The sequence below is a fragment of the Somniosus microcephalus genome, chromosome 6, assembly GCF_052327205.1.
Source record: "Somniosus microcephalus isolate GS21.2 chromosome 6, FLI_Smic_1.0, whole genome shotgun sequence".
NCBI lineage: Eukaryota > Metazoa > Chordata > Chondrichthyes > Squaliformes > Somniosidae > Somniosus > Somniosus microcephalus.
The window spans coordinates 51,122,858-51,143,757 of record NC_140992.1 but is presented as its reverse complement, the minus strand read 5'-3'; the positions used below and the strand labels follow the sequence as shown (position 1 = coordinate 51,143,757).

Here is a 20,900-nt window from a genome sequence, read left to right as displayed (position 1 = left end):
CAGGATGGCCAAGCGTCACTTCATGTGGAATAGGATTAAGGGCAGCAGAGTTCTGGATGAGCTGAAGTTTAACAAGGGAGGAGAATGGAAGGCTGGCCAGAACAACAGTGGAATAATGGAGTTTGGAGGTGACAGTAGTTCGAGTGGGGTTTCAGTGGCAGATGGGCTGAGGTGGGCAATGTTACGGAGGTAGAAATAGGCAGTCTTTGTGCTGAAGATATGAAGTCAGAAGCTCAGCTCCAGGTCAAATAGGATAGAGAGGTTGCAGTACGGTTCTGCTCGAGACCAATGTGCCTGCTAATTTTTTTTTTGCATATGTGGCCCCTTTAAGGGGTTGCGCGGCCCATTCAAATTTCCATGTATGCGCGGTTTTTGCCATCAGAACGCTGTTGAGCCAGCTGCACAGGACCTGCAGATCGCTGCGTGGCCGCACAGCTTAAAGGGAACATTGCCCGAGACAGTGGCCAGGGAGGGAGATGGGAGTCGGTGGCAAGGCCAAAGGCAATATCTTCCGTCTTCCCAATGTTTGGCAGGAGGAAGTTACAACTCATCCAAGAATGGATGTCAGACACAGCACAGAGGCAGTAGAGGTGTCAACAGAGGTGATAGCACCCCCACCCTAAACACCAGTGGCCCCGATTTTAACTCCAGGTGGATTCCCCACTCAGGCCGGAGTTAAAATTACAGTCGGGTCTCAATGATGTCATTGAGCCGCAACATGCATATGTGAAGAAGGACCCTGTTGACTCTCGGCGTGTGTCCTTGCTGCCTGCTCAGGAATGCAAATTAAAATTGCAGATGTTGCAATCATGGCGGCTTACAGACAGGCAAGAGCCAGGGCGGTTTTAACTGCCCATCCACCAGGTTTCTGCTGAGCGAGTAGGGTTCGAATTGCCCCCACTATTCTTCTGGATGTAACCTTTTGTACATTCCCCCAACCATTGGTGACATAGTATTCAGTGCTCGAGTCCTACTTTGTAATGTAATTGTAATGGCGCATCTATGTCGCAGGGCCCGCTTTATGTTGCAAAAGAACAAATTATGACATGGCACAAGTGATTGATGCCATGCAATAACTTCCTGGGACTCTGCTGTAACACTCACCAAAATATTGAAAAGTTAACAGCTCCTCCCATTAAAACCAATGGCGATTGCAAATTTCCTTAATTAACGAATGTTTTCTTGTCACTGCCACTTGGATTGAAAAATAATGGCAGTAGTGACCTGACAGCAGTGTGATTTATGGATTGAAAGGGTCCACCAGAAGTTCAATTGAGAGCCTTTCTAAATGGTCTGTAACTTGCAGTCAAAGTATATTAGGCATGGTGTTTACACAGCACTGCTAGTGTCCTTCATTTGCATAATAATGTAGAAAGTGGTTCAACAGAGGCAGAATTAATGCAGCTATTAGATAATTAAGGAAGATATTAGAGGAAGACGTGCTTATCCTTGTGCACAGGGACATGATTTCTATCCGATCAAGCAGGTAGAACAAATTAATTTCTGGAATCAATTAGCGTTAAAAGAGCATTACTTTACCAAATGCGAGTCATGTCTTACATATGTATGAGCTGGTACGAGACAGAAATTATGAAGGTCTAAGAGATCATACTGCTGATAAACGAGAATATTTTAATAAATACATGCCAAGTAGCAAGTAAGTACTGTATAGGCATGTTTTGGATGTTTGTGTGTGGTAGGGGGTTGGCCTGGGACACTTTACTGGGTCTGCAATTCAGTTCAATTAGAATAAATGTATTGTTGGCCTTGTCACGTAACACCTCTTTCTTTTCCCTCCCTATATACACACACATTATTTCTTTATCTACCCTCTCTTCTACCTGCTCAGAGACACTGTTGCTTATCTGTACCCAAGACAGACCAGAGTATCATCCAACACGGAGACTGATTGAAAACGCAACACAGTAACTAGTTGCTATTCGGGGTAAATGGGAACATAAATAAATTAATGGTGATGAAATTGTCCTAATGTACAGCTGATCAACGCCATCAGTGCAGAGAATACGAAAGCTGCAATATCCATTTCATCAAGTAAAAAGCCCGTTTCGGTTTCACCTTCTCTGAAGCAACTTCTGGTATTAAAGACAACTTTGTATATGCATGTTCTAACAGTACAGTTAAACAGTGCAAGAGTCAGCTGTAATCAAGATTGATTTCTTCAATATCCACATCATAGTAACTTCTATATATAAATTTGCCTTTTCGTACAGACTTAAGCAGAATCGTTACATTTTTACATCTTCAAATGTTTATTTTATATTGTGAAACTGACAACTCCCAATTATAAGCTACACATTTGCAGTTGAATGCTTTACAGATTGATAGTTTTTACTAGGCTCAGCAAAGGTTATTTGGATACATTTCCCGTAGTGGTGAAAAGGCTTCATTTTATTATAAAAATTTCTGTTGAGTTCAGAGCTAATATCACCATAACAAAGAAATTGCACCATTAACATTATGGGATCAATATACTAGCCGTTGGTTGTGCCACTTCAGATTCACGGTTATGCTCACTGCAGTGTATTCTCATTAGAAAGCCAGGAAATTTTGGATTAAGTTAGCAACGGCAGGATCAGCACACAAAATGGCGAAAGGTACAGCGTACGCTGCTGATCTCACCAATGCAGCAAATTCTACTCCAATAGCTTTGGGCTTCCTGATGCTCAATTGCAAAAAAAATCTTACTCAGTCGTAAGCTAACGCCAGACAGGCACATAGGATTTGGGGATGTTTAAGTGTTGTATTCAAAACAAAATGAATTTATACAGGTTTAAAAGCCACCCACTGCAGCCATTAAAGATGTTTGTTCAAGTTAGACAAGCCAGCTTGTAGAATGTCAGTTTATCATCTACTTCAAATAGAGACAATGAAAGTCAATTCACTCAACCCTGATTCATTAAGCTACGATGGTCCCTATTTATTTTGAGTGGAACAGGAAATGGTGTCTGGAGAGCCACACCTCAAAGGGGGAGGAAAAGTAGTCAGTCTGGTTGACAGGCCTACCAGCAAGTCATTGAATGGGGACTGAGTCAGAGGGGCGGCCATCTGACTTTGTGGAAACACAGAGAGAAAAGGATAAAGACGGATAAGCAGTCATCCAACCAGCTACATTGGGGAAGGAAGCATGCCTAATGAGTGGAAACGCAGTCATCTGAAGCCCAGAACCAGTCAGGATCAGGAGCCCAGAAAAGTTAGGTGGAGCAGTGTGGCATATTTTTATTACTTATCTTGTTCCCAAGATGGGCTTTGTAGTTAGTTGAATCAAGATGAGATTTGATTACTACTGTTACTCTGTACATTAATTTGCTGTCTGTAAATAAAGCAGCTCAACAATTCATATCTGGCCACAACATACTAAAAAGTGTTTACTCGGTCTGCCTTTGAAAAGATTGAAGGACATGTGCAAAAGGCATGATATCCAGTTCAGATCACAAGGTCCTATTTCTACAGTCCTGGGTGATGCTATTATTAATTCGCTATTGGGCAGTACACGCACACTTCTGAATAGAGAAAGCTCGAACCACTTATGGGAATGACCTTTCTGTAACAGAGTAAGGCAGACCAACATTTGTAACACATTTAGATAGGGTGCTTTCCTATTATAAATGTTTATAATAGGCAATTTCTATTGAAAATGTTGACATAAAAGGCGTTACAGGAAGTAATGCTTGTGGACAGGAATTAATATATTAAATGCAATGCAATTGTTTGCAAGATCACAACAGGACACAATTAATGGTGTCATTTTCACCAAAAGCAAATCAATTCCCAAAGCTTTTAAAGCTTTAATTTTTTTCTTGGCTCAGTTTGGATGAACTTTATTCCTACCTGCCATCCTGGTTAAGGGACACTGACTATAATTTGAACCATTGCAAGGCCCACACAAATTACAGCACTATGTCTAAGCATTTGTATTTTGAGGAAATTAATTTTCAAATTGAATTAATTCTTGGGAGTATTTTGCAAACAGATTAAAATTAATCCATTAATACTTACAACAGAGGAATTCAACAAGTTTTAATAGTGAAATGTATCTTCTATTGTCTTACTTTGCACATGGTCGATATTGGCTTTCTCTGGCTGTGTAGATTCCAAATCATGAAGTGCAGTAACTTGGTCTCCAATGCAGACTCCATCTGAACACGGAGTTACACCCAAGCTTAGGTCAGTTTTCCCTTTGCTCTTTCTTCTATTTCTCTTTTTCTTATTATTCTGCACTTCCAGCTCATTAGTTACTTGTACATCATTCTCTGTTCTCCCTAGATCAACACTCTGAATACAATTGTCAAAAGGCGATTTATGCCTTGGCAATGCAGACCCAGAGTAACGATCACTATCGCCAGCAGTTGCTGTTTTTGCAAACCCTGCAAACTCTTTGTGACTGTCTGAAAGTGTTTTTGGCTGGACTTGTTTAGGCCTAGTTTCTTTGAACATAACTTCATTTCCCGATTCAGTATCTCCATCCTGGCTGGTGTTGGTATCTCTTTGCTTGTTTTGCTTTCTGGTTGCCAACCCCTGCTGCTTCTTCTTCCAAGAGTCAGGCATAACTGTCTCACCGGCATCCCCAACTTTTTCCAAAAAATTAACAGGCATGTTTGGAAATAGGGTAGTGCTGTCAATGTCCACTGCAAATGCAGAGTGGCTGGTTTTTGCGTTTCCTCCTAGTTTTTGTTGGTTATTAATATCCTTTCGTTGCACAGCTTCCACTTCTGAAAGATTCAAATCAGTCACAGGAGTAATTCCACTTTCATCATTTTGGTCTATACAACTGATCTGCTGAGCAAATTGATTTAGATATGCTCTAAACCTGCCACTACGGTGCTGGTTTACCAGCCTAGAATAAGCATTTTTTTGTGGATTGCCAATCTTACTGTGACCATTTCTTGCATCAAAAGAGGGAAATGTTTCCTTTGCTTGTCCTGAATGATCCATTTGGTGATGTTGATACAGTCACAAATAAAGAGACCAAGTGAAGCTGTAGAGAAAATAATACATATCAACATCTGATGTAAAATACGATATTATCCTAGAAAATCCAAAATTAAATATCTAAAATAGCTTTAAAGCAATATGCCATCATCATATAAAAATACCAGCACAATAAATACCTTTATCTTAATTATGTTTATTCAAAATATTTTGCTTTTCAAAATATATATCTCTTGCTACATAATATGTTTGCTACACATTTCTAAAGCTTAGAAAGCAGGATTTATCGATCAATGAGGCAATACGTCTAAAATCAGCCCTTTTCAAAGCTCCACGCCCACAAAATTCAAAGAAGACAATCAAAAATAAGAAATAGAAAAGCAACAAGTCTGATTTGCCTGGGCTTCAATGCTGTATTGCAAGGGCTTTATATATGGCCTATGGTATGCAAGCTGGACACCGCTGATCAAAAAAATCCATGTCTTTTAGGATTTTGAAGACCGCTCAGACCTGCTTCCAATCAGAATAAAGTTCAATTTTGTCAGCTGCTCATCCCAATAAAGTTTCGAGCCATGATCATACATTACAGATCTCTATAGCTGGAATTTACACATACCAAAATCAACTTTGGCTTTTGATTAGGAAAAGATGGTTTGAAACCCATCGTTAAATCCTGAATCAAAATCAACCCAGCACTCATGCTCCAACATTCTTTTTGAACCAAACAACAACTTGCATTTATATAGCGGCTTTAACGTTATAAAACATCCCAAGGCGCTTCACAGGAGTGTTAGCAAACAAAATAACACCAAGCAACAAAAGGAGGTAGTAGGACAGGTGGCCAAAAGCTTGGTCAAAGAGGTAGGTTTTAAGGAGCGTCTTAAAAAGAGGACAGTTGTGCAAAAACTTATATTAAAGCACATTCGTGTTACTGTATTTCATTCAGAAAATCACTGAAGCCAACAATTATTTTAAAATTAATACCCATTATCTAGCAAGAGTAGTGATCTCAACAGAGGTGTATTTAAGATTTTCTTACTCCCTTTTCGCTTAGAAGACAGTGTCCTCCAGGAATACAATTCCACAGTACTTCACCCAAATTACTATTCATCACGTGACTCCTCTCCATGAAAGTGACAGTTGAAAGGCTATTTAACCACAGGTGTACCAGCTGAACCCAATCCTAATCCATATCTTAATCCAGTATCCACACATTAGCCCGGAATTTGCGGTCCGGATGATAGCGAACTGGCAGTGTTCGTTGTCATTCCGCTTTTGAAACTGACCGCAACTTTGTGATTTGGCGCATGTGGAAATCCTGAAGTTGCTGTCCGTCATTCACTGCTCCTCTACAGGCTGCGCTTGGCACCCCACATCCCACCCCCCAGAGCCGGCAATCAGTGTAATCACTCAGATCAGGGAAACTGACGAAAACTTTGGCTCTTCTGCTGTAATACCGCTGTTAAATACCCCAATAAAAGTTAGACCCAAGGGGATTAGGTGTAACTGGGGTTTTAACAGCATATTGACCGCTAAACAAAGGTTATGGCCCTGAAAAACTAATTTTCATTTTGTCCAGTCAAATTTATCCATTTTAATAAAAATGAAAAACTTTAAGAAACTTTAAAAAAAGTGTTTTTTTAAGTTTGTTCATCTTTATTTCAGGTTTGCCTTTTCCCCATGTGAGAGCCCCAATCTTTGTTTCGCTCTCTAACATTTTGAAAAAGTTTGAATTTTAAAAGCTTACTCACTTCCATGTTCGCTGTCTGAGAATTCTGCATTCTGATTGGCTGCTTAGACAGCTTATTGACATCACAGCAGCTCACACTAGGGGATTCCCACTATTCTCCGTTGATTTGAATTAGGCATCGGAAAACCCAAACTTCTCGACACAGAGATCGCGAGATCTTTGTGCGAAACTTACTTCGGGTCAGTGGCAAATGCCTTCGCTTCGCCGCTGACCACAAATTCCGGGCCATTATTCTTTTCCACAACAGATCACTGTGGCATTTCTGCAGCTACCAATCTGCTCAACCATACCCTCACCACCGCCTTTCATGCCCTCGTCCCTATTAAAACAATTACTCTCTCTCACCCTGGCCGTTCCCCCTGGTACGGCCTTCATCTTCGCTCCCTTAAGTCCAAGGGACGCAGACCTGAACGGATATGGCGGACAACTGGTTTAGCTATTCACCACCAGATCTGGCTTTTCTTCTTGGGCAGTCCCTTGGAACAGAGGATGACTTGCTTCCACGTTAAAAATGAGTTCTCAGGTGACTGATGAGTCCAATGCAGGACCCTACAGTCTCTGTCACGGGGGGGGGGGGGGGGGGGCCAGACGGCGGATGGGTGGGGTGCTTGGGTTGACGTGCGCTCCTTCCGCTGGCTCCCGGTGAAGAGACTTGAGGTGTTTGGTGCCTTCCCGGATGCTTCTCCTCCACTTTGTGCGGTCTTGGGCCAGGGATTCCCAGGTGTCGGTGGGGATGTTGCACTTTTTCCAAGGAGGCTTTGAGGGTGTCCTTGAAGCGTTTCCTCTGCCCACCTGGGGCTCTTTGGCAAGTTGGAGCTCCGAGTAGAGCGCTTGTTTTGGGAGTCTCGTATCAGGCATGCGGACGATCTGACCCATCCATCGGAGCTGATCGAGCGTAGTCAAAGCTTCGATGCTGGGGATGTTGGCCTGAGCGAGAACACTGACGTTGGTGCGCCTATCCTGCCAATAGATTTGCAGGATCTTGCAGAGGCAGCGTTGGTGGTACCTCTTCAGTGCTTTGAGGTGCCTGCTGTACATGGTCCATGTCTCTGAGGCATACAGCAGGGCGGGTATCACTGCTGCTCTGTAGACCATGAGCTTAGTGCCGGGTCTGAGGTCCTGGTCTTCAAACACTCTCTTCCTCAGGCGACCGAAGGCTGTACTGGCACACTGAAGGCGGTGTTGGACTTAGTCATCGACATCTGCCCTTGTTGACAGTAGGCTCCCGAGGTATGGAAAGTGGTCCACGTTGTCCAAGGCCTTGTCGTGGATTTTGATAATCGGGGGGCAGCACTGTGTGGCGGGGGCAGGTTGGTAGAGGACCTTTGTCTTACGGATGTTTAGTGTAAGGCCTATGCTCTCATATGCTTCGGTGAAGGTGTTGACAATGGTTTGGAGTTCGACCTCCGAGTGAGCGCAGACGCAAGCGTCTTCTGCATACTGTAATTTGACGACAGAGGATGGGACGACCTTGGATCTGGATGGGAGGCGACGGAGGTTGAGCAGTTTCCCGTTTGTTCTGTAAATTAGCTCCACTCCAGCAGGGAGCTTACTGAGGGTGAGATGGAGCAGTGCAGCAAGGAAGATCGAGAAGAGCGTTGGTGCGATGACACAGCCTTGCTTGACCCTGGTCCGTACGTGAATTGGGTCTGTGGTGGAACCGTTGGTCAGGATCACGGCTTGCATGTCATCGTGAAGCAGGCGGAGGATGGTGACAAACATTTGAGGGCAGCCAAATTTGAGGAGGACACTCCATAATCCCTCACGGTTGACAGTGTCGAAGGCCTTTGTGAGATCAAAGGCGGCCATGTACAGTGGTTGGTGCTGTTCCCTGCATTTCTCTTGTAATTGACGTGCAGTGAAGATCATGTCCATTGTGCCCCTTAGTGGGCAGAATCCGCATTGCGACTCTGGGAGGAGCTCTTCGGCCACTGGGAGAAGGCAATTGAGGAGGATTCTTGCAATGACTTTCCCTAGGCAGACAGCAGGGAAACTCCTCTGTAATTACCGCAATCGGACTGGTCACCTTTCTTGAAGATAGTCACAATTACAGCGTCTGGCATGCACTCCTCCTTCCAGATAAGGGAAATTAGTTCATGAATTCGCGCCAGTAGTGCTTCTCCGCTATGCTTTAGTGCCTCGGCAGGGATTCCATCTGCTCCTGAGGCCTTGTTGTTTTTCCGGTTAAGGAGATCTTCGAAGTGCTCCTTCCAGCGGGCACTGACTGCCCCTCTGTCCTTGATGAGTACCTCTCCGTTTTTGGCCCGCAGTGGGGTAAGACCTTGGGTGCTTGGGCCATAGATGATCTTGATTGCGCTAAAGAATCCACTCACATTGTGGTTGTCGGCTAGCTGCTGGATCTCCTGCGCTTTCTGCACCCACCATCTGTTCTTTAGGTCGCGAGTTTTTTCTTGGACCTCGGCCTTCAGGCGTCTGTAGAGCTGCTTTCTTGCTCTCGAGTTCTGTTGCTGTTTCCAGATCAGGAATGCCTTGCGCTTGCGGCTTATTAGCTCCTGGATCTCCTGGTCGTTCTCGTCGAACCAATCTTGGCATTTCCTGGTCGAGTGACAGAGCGTCTCTTCACAGGTGCTGATTATATTGGCCTTGAGTGCAGACCAGGTGCTGTGGACACTCTGTTTCTGAATCACTGGGAGTCGTCAGGTTGTTTGTGAGGCGCAGGCTGAATAGGGCTTTCTTAGCGGGGTCTTTGAGTGCTCCAGCGTTGATTTTCCTGCAGCATTGTTTCTGTTGCCACCGCTGTTTTGGGGCTACATTGATGGAGATGACAGAGCGGATTAGGCGGTGGTCTGTCCAGCAGTCGTCAGCTCGTCATGGCGCGGATGATGCAGACGTCCTTGCGGCCCCTCACTCGGACGCTGACGTAGTCCAGATGTCAGTGCTTGGAACGAGGGTGCTGCCATGAAGCCTTGTACTTGTCATAACCAAAACCTTGTTCCATCAGAGAGACAAGGCCATGTTCTAAGCATTTCGACAGGAGGAGGGTACTGTTGGAGTTGGCTTTCCCTACCCCCTCTCTGCCGATCACACCTCCCCAGAGGTCTGTGTCCTTTCCAACTCTGGCGTTAAAGTCGCCAAGGAGGATCAGCTTGTCGGCCGTTGGGACTCGGGACAGGGATTGTTCGAGGCTGGAGTAGAATTCCTCTTTGGTCTCGTCTGTGGCTTCCAGTGTTGGGGCGTACGCACTGATGACCGTAGCGCACTGGTTCTGGGCTAGGGTGAGCCAAAGAATCATGAGACGCTCGTTTATACTGCTAGGAGAGTCTCTGAGATGCCCAACTAGTTCATTTTTTATGGCAAAGTCTACCTCATGGCCAGATAAAGCATTATCGTCCCTGCTCTCGTCTGCCAAAATTGCTCACTATTCCAGAATCATTCTGGAATGCAAAGATAAACACCAGCTCCTATTCTCTACTGCTAACCGTCTTCTTAAACCCCTTTCCCATCTCCTCCACCCTCACCTTAAACAAGTGAGAGAAGTTCATGGACTTCATTGTCTCTAAGATTGATACCATCTGTTCAGCTGCCTCTGCCACTTCCCTTCTTTCCCCTAGCCCATTGGGCCAAACTTCCTCTAAGGTTCCCCCCTGCCCAAGCCCTGTACACACATCTTTCTCCAGTTTCTCTCCGATCTCCCCTCATGACCTCTCCGTGCTCACCTTGTCCATGAGACCCACTTCCTGTTCTCTCGATCCTATTCCCACCAAACTGCTGACGACACAACTTCCTTTTCTGGCTCCCATGTTAACTGACATTGTTCATGGTTCTCTCTCCTCAGGTACTGTCTCCCTCTCCCTCAAATCTACCGTCATCACCCCTCTACTCAAAGAACAAACCCTAGACCCCCTCCGTCCTTGCAAACTACCGCCCCATCTCCAACCTCCCTTTCCTCTCCAAAGTCCTTGAATGTGTTGTCGCCTCCCAAATCCGTGCCCATCTTTCCCGGAACTCCATGTTTGAATCCCTCCAATCAGGTTTCCGCCCTTGCCTCAGTACCGAAACGGCTCTCATCAAAGTCATAAATGACATCCATTGTGACTGTGACAAAGGTAAACTATCCCTCCTCGTCCTTCTTGACTTGTCTGCAGCCTTTGGCACGGTTGACCACTCCATCCTTCAACGCCTCTCCACCGTCATCCAGCTGGGTGGGACTGCACTTGCCTGGTTCCATTCTTATCTAATCGTAGACAGAGAATCACCTGCAACGGCTTCTCTTCCCGCTCCCACCTTGTTACCTCTGGTGTCCCCCAAGGGTCTATCCTTGGCCACTTCCTATTTCTCATCTACATGTTGCCCCTTGGCAACATCATCCGAAAACACAGCGTCAGTTTCCACATATACGCTGACGACACCCAGCTCTGCTGCACTACCACTTCTCTCGACCCCACGGTCTCTAAATTGTCAGACTGCTTGTCCGACATCCAGTTCTGGATAAGCAGAAATTTTCTCCAATTAAATATTGGGAAGACCGAAGCCATAGTTTTCGGTCCCCGCCACAAACTCCATTCCCTAACCACTGACTCCATCCCTCTCCCTAGCATCTGTCTGAGGCTGAACCACAATGTTCGCAACCTTGGTATCATATTTGACCCTGAAATGAGCTTCCGACCACATATCTGTTGTGTATGTACCTTTAAGAGAATAACTGGTCTCAGGCTGCAGTACCGGCAGTGACCACCCCTGTATAAAAGGCGCTAGTGAGCCTCTGTTGTTTCAGTTTCACTATTGACTTCCATCAGTAAAGACTTATTTTGTTCCACTCCTGCTGTCCGTGTCTCAATCATTCACGGACGTAATACTGGCGACGAGCAGATACGAACCTACCTACAGTCTGCACCACCTCCTGGGATCCATTCCTACAGCGAAGTGAGCAGAGGTCGAGGCCAGAAAGAAAGTAAGAGGCAGTAGAAACGGGCGTCGACCGTGGGCTTCTGCCCTGTGTTGCAGAGTTGAAGATTGCTGGAGAAGCTGTCGGATGCGGGGCCTGGTTCCTGTCGACGGTGCTTCAGCTAATCGGGCTGGTGGCAGGTAGTGCACTGATCCTTCCTGGGCTGCAGCGGTCGCGAACTCGAGCGGGTGGTTTGCAACGGGGCCGAGCAGCGTTGTCGGGAAGAAGAGAGGGTGGAGCACACAGGGCACGGCCAGTGCTACGAAGCCGGGCTGCATATAGACCCGCGAAGAGGGAGGCAAGAGTCCCACAGGGTTGTTCCACGACGGGAAAATTAAAAAAATAATAAACGCGCAAGAAACCGTGGAAAGCAGCGCTAACAGCGGGGAAGAAGGCAAAGCGCGGGAGGCGCCATCTTAATCAGTGGGGAAGACAGCAAAGTGCGGGAGGCGCCATTCTGTTAAAATCGGGGAAGAAGGCAAAGCGCGGGAGGCGCCATTTTAGATTTGCAAGATGCCGAAGACTGACTATCACTGTTTTTGATAATACAATAGAGGACTGGACCACGTATGTGGAAAAAGTCGAGGTATATTTCGAGGCAAACGAAATAGTGGAGGGGAAAAAGGCATCGATATTGCTAAACTTAATGGGCGCTAGAACGTACGGCCTATTGCGGGACCTGATTACTCCAGCCAAACCGAAGAGTTTTAACGAAATTGTTGCTGTCCTACAGGAACACCTAAACCCTGCACCGCTGTTGATAGCAGAAAGATTTAAATTCCACAGGAGAACTCAGCACAAAGATGAGAGCAATGCTGAGTATCTTACGGAACTACGCAAGCTATCAAAGCACTGCCAGTTCGGAGCAGGACTGGCAGATACCCTACGGGACAAATTTGTCTGTGGACTCCTAAGTGAAGGAACACAGAAGAAGTTACTCTCAGAGAAAGAGCTGACGCTAGATAAGGCTTTCAGCGTGGCAGTATCGTATGAAGCAGCAGCCAGGGGAGCTGCAGAAATTCAACAAAAACCACAGGAATACGGCACCCACGAAATGACACGGGGATTTGCAAAATGTTATCGCTGCGGCAGAACTAACCATGACCAAAAGGACTGCTGGTCCAAAGACAAAATATGCAGGCAATGCGGGAAAATGGGACACATTGCACAAGTTTGCAGGTCTGGGAAGAAGACCAGCGACAACAAAAAGGCTACTAAGGAACCGTACAAGAAAGTACAAAAGATGACGGACAGTAGTTCCGAAGACCAGATGAGCGATAGTGAATCCGGGAACAGGAGACTAAGCTGTCTCAAACTTCACAATGTAATCGCAAAAGAGGATCACCAAACCATTTGGGTCACCCTCACGATAGCAGGGTCCCAAGTTAAAATGGAATTGGATACAGGGTCAGCGCTGACCATCATGAATCGACGAGACTACGAGCGGCTATTTTCACACATACCCTTGAGACAGACATCCATCGTCTTGACGACGTATACGGGGCAAAAAGTATACCCCAGAGGAAAAATAAGGGTGCCTGTCGAATACAACGGCAAGAAAATACGGAAATTGTATCTCTACATACTGCCAAATGGTGGACCACCGTTATTGGGACGGGAATGGATCAGGAAGATAAACTTAATTGGCATTCCATTCATGCAATGACGGTGGATGGTAAAAAAGATGAAGACGTCACTCCTGGACGATTGTCAACAATCTTAGCGAACGCCAAAGAGGTATTTCAACAAGAACTGGGCACGCTTAAAGGCGTAACCGCCTCAATAAAAATAGAAGAGAATGCAGTTCCCAAGTTTTTCAAAGCAAGACTGGTACCATATGCAATTCGCCCAGCCGTCGAAGCAGAGCTGGAGAATCTGGAGAAGGCGGGCGTGTTGTCTAAGGTCGACTGGAGCGAGTGGGCGACACCCATTGTTCCTGTCATGAAGAAAACGTTAAGCAATAAGTCCGGGGAGCCAAGGAAGATTCGCATCTGTGGGGATTTTAAGGTGACGGTGAACCCAGTCCTTCACACAGTACAATATCCTCTTCCAAGGATAGAAGACATCTTTGCCTCACTGTCTGGAGGGAAGCGTTTTACAAAAATTGACCTAGCACAAGCATATTTGCAGATGGAGGTTGAAGAGTCCTCTAGGAAGTATCTCACGATAAACACTCACAAAGGTCTTTACCAGTATCATCGATTGGTATTCGGAGTAGCATCGGCTCCGGCAATATGGCAAAGAGCGATGGAGCAAGTCCTGCAAGGGATTCCGGGGACTCAGTGTTACTTGGACGACATCCTTGTGACAGGTGAAGATGACAGTGAACACCTTAACAACCTAGAACAGGTGCTCACTAGACTACGGGAACATGGGCTGCGAGCCAACCGCCCCAAGTGCGAATTTTTTAAGAAACAGATATCGTATTGTGGCCACGTGATTGATGAAAGAGGGGTTACATAAGTCCCCTGACAAAATTGAAGCGGTTGTTAAGGCCCCAGCGCCTGAAAATGTGTCGCAACTGAGGTCATTCCTCGGATTGGTGAATTACTATCATAAGTTTTTGCCGAATTTGTCGACAATTCTGCACCCACTGAACGCCCTGCTACGAATGGGGGTAGCATGGAAATGGAGCGATGATTGTAAGCGTGCTTTTCAGAAGAGTAAGGACTTAATCACTTCAAGGGAAGTATTGGCTCACTACAACCCAGCATTGCTGATCAGACTGGCGTGTGATGCGTCTCCCTACGGCATTGGGGCGGTACTGTCACATAAATTCCTTGATGGTTTAGAGAGGCCGATAGCTTTTGCGTCACGCTCGTTAACTTCTGCCGAGCGTAACTACGCCCAGATTGACAGAGAGGCCCTCAGCCTAGTGTGGGGGGTGAAGAAGTTCAATCACTACCTGCACGGTCAAAAATTTACTCTACTAACCGATCATCAACCTCTTGTCTCCATTTTCAACCCTCAGAAGGGCGTACCGATAATGACAGCACAACGGCTGCAGAGATGGTCCCTTTTCCTAGGGGCACACCAATATGACATCGAGTACAAAGGAACTAAACAGCATGGAAATGCTGATGGATTGTCACGCCTACCGTTGCCGACGGTGGAAGAAGACGACCTTGCAGTGGATCCAATGGAGTTATTACACTCGACCATAGTCGAATGTCTCCCTGTGACAAATGCAAACATAGAAAAGGAAACACGGAATGACCCGACACTATCACGGGTCTAAGATTTAACGGTGAAGGGATGGTCAGCACATGGCGAACCACTGCTGCCAGCATTCCCGCCGAGAAGAGAGCAGCTGTCAGTGTGCAGAGGAACCTTGATGTGTGGATCCAGAGTAGTAATTCCACCTAAGTTGACGGATAGCGTGCTCAATGAGCTTCATGAGGGTCATCTGGGTGGGGTAAAAATGAAGAACTTAGCCAGAGCATTTGTGTGGTGGCCGGGAATCGATAGAGAAATCGAAGAGATGACCAAGAGCTGTGCAGGATGCCAGAAGGTCCAAAACGCCCCACCACAAGCTCCTCTGCATCCATGGGAGTGGCCCTCATCTCCATGGCAAAGGGTGCACATTGATTTTGCTGGTCCCTTCATGGACTTGATGTTTTTAATTGCGGTGGATGCACAAAGTGGCCAGAGGTAATAAAAATGTCCGCAACCACCACGGAAAAAACTATCACAGTTTTACGAACCATATTCGCCAGGAATGGGCTGCCTGAACAGATTTGCTCTGACAATGGACCACAGTTTGTGTCTGAAGAGTTCCGGAGGTTCTTAAAGAACAATGGTGTTAAGCATTACACATCTGCCCCATATCATCCAGCCACTAATGGATTGGCCGAGAGGTTTGTCCAAACATTCAAGAAGGCTATCAAGGCAATGTGTAATGAAGATATACCCCTACAGCACAAGGTGGACAACTTCTTGTTTGCCTACCGGAATGCGACACATGCGGTTACCAACCAAACTCCAGCCATGATGTTCTTCAATCGAAGACTACGATGCCGCTTGGATTTGGTTAAGCCAAACGTCCGAAGAGATGTGGAGAACAGGCAGTTTCAGAATATGAATGAAAGGCCGACCAGGAGTTTTAAGATAGGTCAACCAGTTTTGGCCCAGGACTACCGCACTGAGAAATGGCAGCCAGGAACGATTTGTAAACAAGGACCTCTCATGTATACCGTGGACGTTGGGGAGAGCATTGTAAGACGCCATGCTGACCAGATTCTAGAGTCACTGGAAAACGTCAACTCCACACCACGATCTGATACACCTGGTAATGAAATCGACGTTCCAATTGCAGCTACCGCAGAACCGGTAATATTGGAAGCAGATGAACCAAACAACGACATTGATCCCGACTCAACATTGCCAGAAGAACCTGATACCCCAAAGAGGCGTTATCCAGACAGAATCAGGAAGCCTCCTCAAAGACTGAACTTATAATTGCTTAAACTTAACCAATGTATCTAGTAACAGTAATTGTGATTGTAATTAGTTATCATTTAGTTGTTAAATGAATGTTATGTACTGTTTATCTAAAAGGGGAGGAATTGTTGTGTATGTACCTTTAAGAGAATAACTGGTCTCAGGCTGCAGTACCGGCAGTGACCACCCCTGTATAAAAGGCGCTAGTGAGCCTCTGTTGTTTCAGTTTCACTATTGACTTCCATCAGTGAAGACTTATTTTGTTCCACTCCTGCTGTCCGTGTCTCAATCATTCACGGACGTAATAATGCCTATTTCCACCTCCGTAACATCGCCCGTCTCCACCGTTGCCTCAGCTCATCCGCTACTGAAACCCTCATCCATGCCTTTGTTACCTTTAGACTTAACTATTCCAACGCACTCCTGGCTGGCTTCCCACATTCTACCCTACGTAAACTTGAGGCCATCCAAAACTCAGCTGCCCGTGTCCTAACTCGCACCAAGTCCCGTCCACCCATCAACCCTGTGCTCGCTGACATACATTGGCTCCCGGTTAAGCAACACCTCAATTTCAAAATTCTCATCTTTGTTTTTAAATCCCTCCATGGCCTCGCCCCTTCCTATCTCTAATCTCCTTCAGCCCCACAACCCCCCCGCGATATCTGCGCTCCTCTATTTCTGCCCTCTTGAGCATTCCTGATTATAATCACTCAACCACTGGTGGCCGTACCTTCTGTTGCCCAGGCCCTAAGCTCTGAAATTCCCTGCCTAAACCTCTCCGCCTCACTACCTCCCTTTCCTCCTTAAAACATACCTCTTTGACCAAGCTTTTGGTCACCTGCCCTAATTTCTCCTTATGTAGCTCGGTGTCAAATGTTTTTTGTCTTATAATACTCCTGTGAAGCGCCTTGGGATGTTTTACTACATTAAAGGCACTATATAAATACAAGTTGTTGTTGTAGTCCATTCAGGAAGTAGGCACCCTGGTAGATTTCCCCACTCCTCCATACCCCAGAAAAACTGAGGTCAATTGTAACATCCCCATTATTGCTGCAGCTGAGGTCTGCTAAATCAGCACAGACCAGATTGAACATGGTACTTGCCTGGCTTGTATGGTTCAGTCGCAGTGTATTTATCCACTGAGCCATCATTAAAACCCTTGTCTAAAGTATTAGCTTTCTGGTTAACAAAGTAATGCAATAAACTAATAAATGGACACCTAGTTTACTTCATAGTTACTCAAATTTTGGATTGGGATTGTGCATGTTTACTGGCCTAGAATGAGATCTTGGTTGGTTGCATGTGCAACTTTGTTTTCAGGGGGCACAGCTAATTGAAATGTAAAAGCCCAATTTTAACAGAACCAAAAGGAAACTTATAAAAATTATGATGTTATTGCATGTCTATTAGGCACTGCGTTACCATTGGACTTCACATGCTCCCTCTCCAGGGCTACCAAGGCGCGGACGGGACCATGGAAGAAGCAGCCAGCCAGAAGGCCCCTCCCCATTGGCCAAGCTCATCCTGAACCTGTGAATCACCATCTTCGCTATGTCCCAGAGTAGATCCACAAGGTCTTCCGACTTACCCTCCTCCCCCATTGAGTGGCCTGAGATCAGGAGCATATGGCTGAAATACAACCAGAAATTGAGGCGCAGCCCCCTCAAATAATTGAAAAGGAGCTGTAACCTATCACATTCCATCAAAAAATGTGGAGGGGGAAAGGTAGGGCAACCAAAGGCAAAGCTCCCTGGATGATGAAAGAGATAAGGAGTAAGATGAAGCAGAAAAAGGAGGCGTATGACAGATGTCAGGTTGAGAATACAAGTGAGAACCAGGCTGAATATAGAAAGTTCAGAAGGGAAGTGGAAAAGTAAATAAGAGGGGCAAAGAGAGAATATAAGAATAGATTGGCAGCTAACATAAAAGGGAATCCAAAAGTCTTGTATAGGCATATAACTGGTAAATGGGTAGTTAGAGGAGGGTGGGGGCGATTCGGGACCAAAATGAAGACCTATGTATGGAGGCAGAGGGCATGGCTGAGGTACTAAATAAGTACTTTGCATCTGTCTTTACCAAGGAAGAAGATGCTGCCAAAGTCATAGTGAAAGAGGAGGTAGTTGAGATACTGGATTGATGAGGAGGAGGTACTAGAAAGGCTGGTTGTACTTAAAGTAGATAAGTCACCAGGGCCAGATGGGATGCATCCAAGGGTGCTGAGAGAGGTCGAAATTGCGGAGGTATTGGCCATAATCTCCCAATCCTCCTTGGATACAGGGCTGGTGCCAGATGACTGGAGAATTGCAAATGTTACACCAGTGTTCAAAAAAGGGTGCAAGGATATACCCAGCAACTACAGGCCACTCAGTTTAACTCAGTAGTGGGGAAACTTTTAGAAACGATAATCCAGGACAAAATTAAGTCACTTGGATAAGTATGGATTAATTAAGGAAAGCCAGCACAGATTTGTTAAAGGCAAATCGTGTTTAACCAACTTGATTGCGTTTATGATGAGGCAACAGAGAGGGTTGATGAGGGTAATGCGGTTGATGTGGTGTACATGGACTTCCAAAAGGCGTTTGATAAAGTTCCACATAATAGGCTTACCAGCAAAGCTGAAGCCCGTGGAATAAAAGGGACAGTGGCAGCATGGATACGAAATTGGCTAGGTGACAGGAAACAGAGAGTAGTGGTGAACGATTGTTTTTCAGACTGGAGGAAGGTATACAGTGATGTTCCCCAGGGGTCAGTACTAGGACCACTGCTTTTCTTGATATATATTAATGACTTGGACTTGGGTGTACAGGGCACAATTTCAAAATTTGCAGATATCACAAAAATTGGAAGTATAGTGAACAATGAGGAGGATAGTGATAGACTTCAAGAAGACATGGGCAGGCTGGTGGAATTGGCGGACACGTGGCTGATGAACTTTAAATGCAGAAAAGTGTGAAGTGATACATTTTGGTAGGAAGAACGAGGAGATGCAATATAAACTAAAGGGTACAATTCTAAAGGGGTTGCATGAACACAAAGACCTGGGGGTATATGTGCACAAAATCATTGAAGGTGGCAAGGCAGGTTGAGAAAGCAGTTAAAAAAGCATACAGGATCCTGGGCTTCATAAATAGAAGCACAGAGTACAAAAGCAAGGAAGTTATGAACCACCTTTATAAAACACTGGTTCGGCATCAACTGGAGTATGGTGTCCAATTCTGGGCACCGCACTTTAGGAAGGCCTTAGCGAGGGTACAGAAAAGATTTATGAGAATGGTTCCTGGGATGAGGGACTTGTTATGTGGATAGACTGGAGAAGCAGGAGTTGTTCTCCTTAGAGCAGAGAAGGTTGAAAGGAAATTTGATAAGTGTTCAAAATCATGAGGGGTCTAGATAGAGAGAAACTGTTCCCATTGGCAGAAGGTTCAAAAACCAGAGGACACAGGTTTAAGGTGATTGGCAGAAGAACCAAAGGCGACATAAGGAAAAACTTTTTTACGCAGCGAGTGGTTAAGATCTGGAATTCACTGCCTGAAAGGGTGGAGGGGGCAGATTTAATTGTGGCTTTCAAAAGTGAATTGGTTAAGTACCTCAAGGAAAAAAATTTGCAGGGCTACGGGGAAAGGTACTAACTTGGATAGAAAACTGGTTGGAAGCAAAGAGTTGGAATCAAAGAGTTGGAATAAATGGGTCTTTTTCTGAGTGGAAGGCAGTGACTATTGGGGTACCGCAGGGATGGGTGCTAGGAACCCAGTTATTCACAATATATATTAATGATCTAGACGAGGGAACTAGATGTAATATCTCCAAGTTTGCAGACGACACAAAGCTGGGTGGGCGTGTGCTGTGAGGAGGATGCAGAGAAACTCCAGTACGATTTGGACAGATTGGGCAGATGCATGGCAGATGCAGTATAATGTGGATAAATGCGAGGTTATCCACTTTGGTGGCAAAAACAGGAAGGCAGATTATTATCTGAACGGCAATAGATTGGGAAAAGGGGGAAGTGCAACGAGACCTGGGTGTCCTTGTGCACCAGTCGCTGAAGGTAAGCATGCAGGTGCAGCAGGCGGTTAAGAAGGCAAATGGTATGTTGGCCTTCATAGCAAGAGGATTCGAGTACAGGAACAAGGATGTCTTGCTGCAGTTGTACAGGGCCGTGGTGAGATCACACCTTGAGTATTGTGTGCAGTTTTGGTCGCCTTATCTGAGGAAGGATGTTCTTGTCATGGAGGCAGTGCAGCAAAGATTCACCAGACTGATACCTGGGATGGAAGGAATGACATATGAAGAGATTGGGTCGATTAGGCTTATATTTGCTAGAGTTTAGAAGAATGAGATGGGATCTCATTGAAACTTATAAAATTCTAACAGGACTAGACAGACTAGATGCAGGAAGGCTGTTCCCGATGGCGGGGGAGTCCAGAACCAGGGATCACAGTCTGAGGATAAGGGGCAAGCCATTTAGGACTGAGATGAGGAGGAATTTCTTCACCCAGAGAGGTGAACCTGTGGAATTCTTTACCACAGAAGACAGTTGAGGCCAATTCATTAAATATATTCAAGAAGGAGTTGGATATATTTCTTAAGGCTAAGGGGATCAAGGGATATGGGGAGAAAGCAGGGACAGGGTACTGAGTTTGGATGATCAGCCATGTTCGCATTGAATGGCAGAGCAGGCTCGAGGGGCCGAATGGCCTACTCCTGCTACTATCTTCTATGTTTCTATGAAAGGGCAAGGGAGTGGGACTAGCTGAAGTGCTCTTGCAGAGAGCTGGCATGGGCTCGCCGGGCTGAATGGTTACAGCACAGAAGGAGGCCATTCTATGATTCTAACAGACTCTTCAAGGTGGCAAA

The 20,900-nt window shown here is 45.7% G+C and overlaps 1 protein-coding gene across 5 annotated transcripts in view; it reads right to left on the bottom strand.

The window, feature by feature from the left end:
• dis3l2 (DIS3 like 3'-5' exoribonuclease 2) overlaps window positions 1–20,900 on the bottom strand; it is a 380,300-nt gene that overhangs the window by 357,720 nt on the left and 1,680 nt on the right. For 4 of the 5 annotated variants that reach the window (XM_085990207.1, XM_085990206.1, XM_085990205.1 and 1 more), the window contains exon 2: window positions 4,071–4,996. In XM_085990207.1, the coding sequence (XP_085846333.1) occupies window positions 4,071–4,953 (883 nt within the window). In that variant the 5' untranslated portion in view covers window positions 4,954–4,996. The remainder of the gene's footprint in view (window positions 1–4,070; window positions 4,997–20,900) is intronic. The other variant, XM_085990208.1, reaches the window with a different exon arrangement.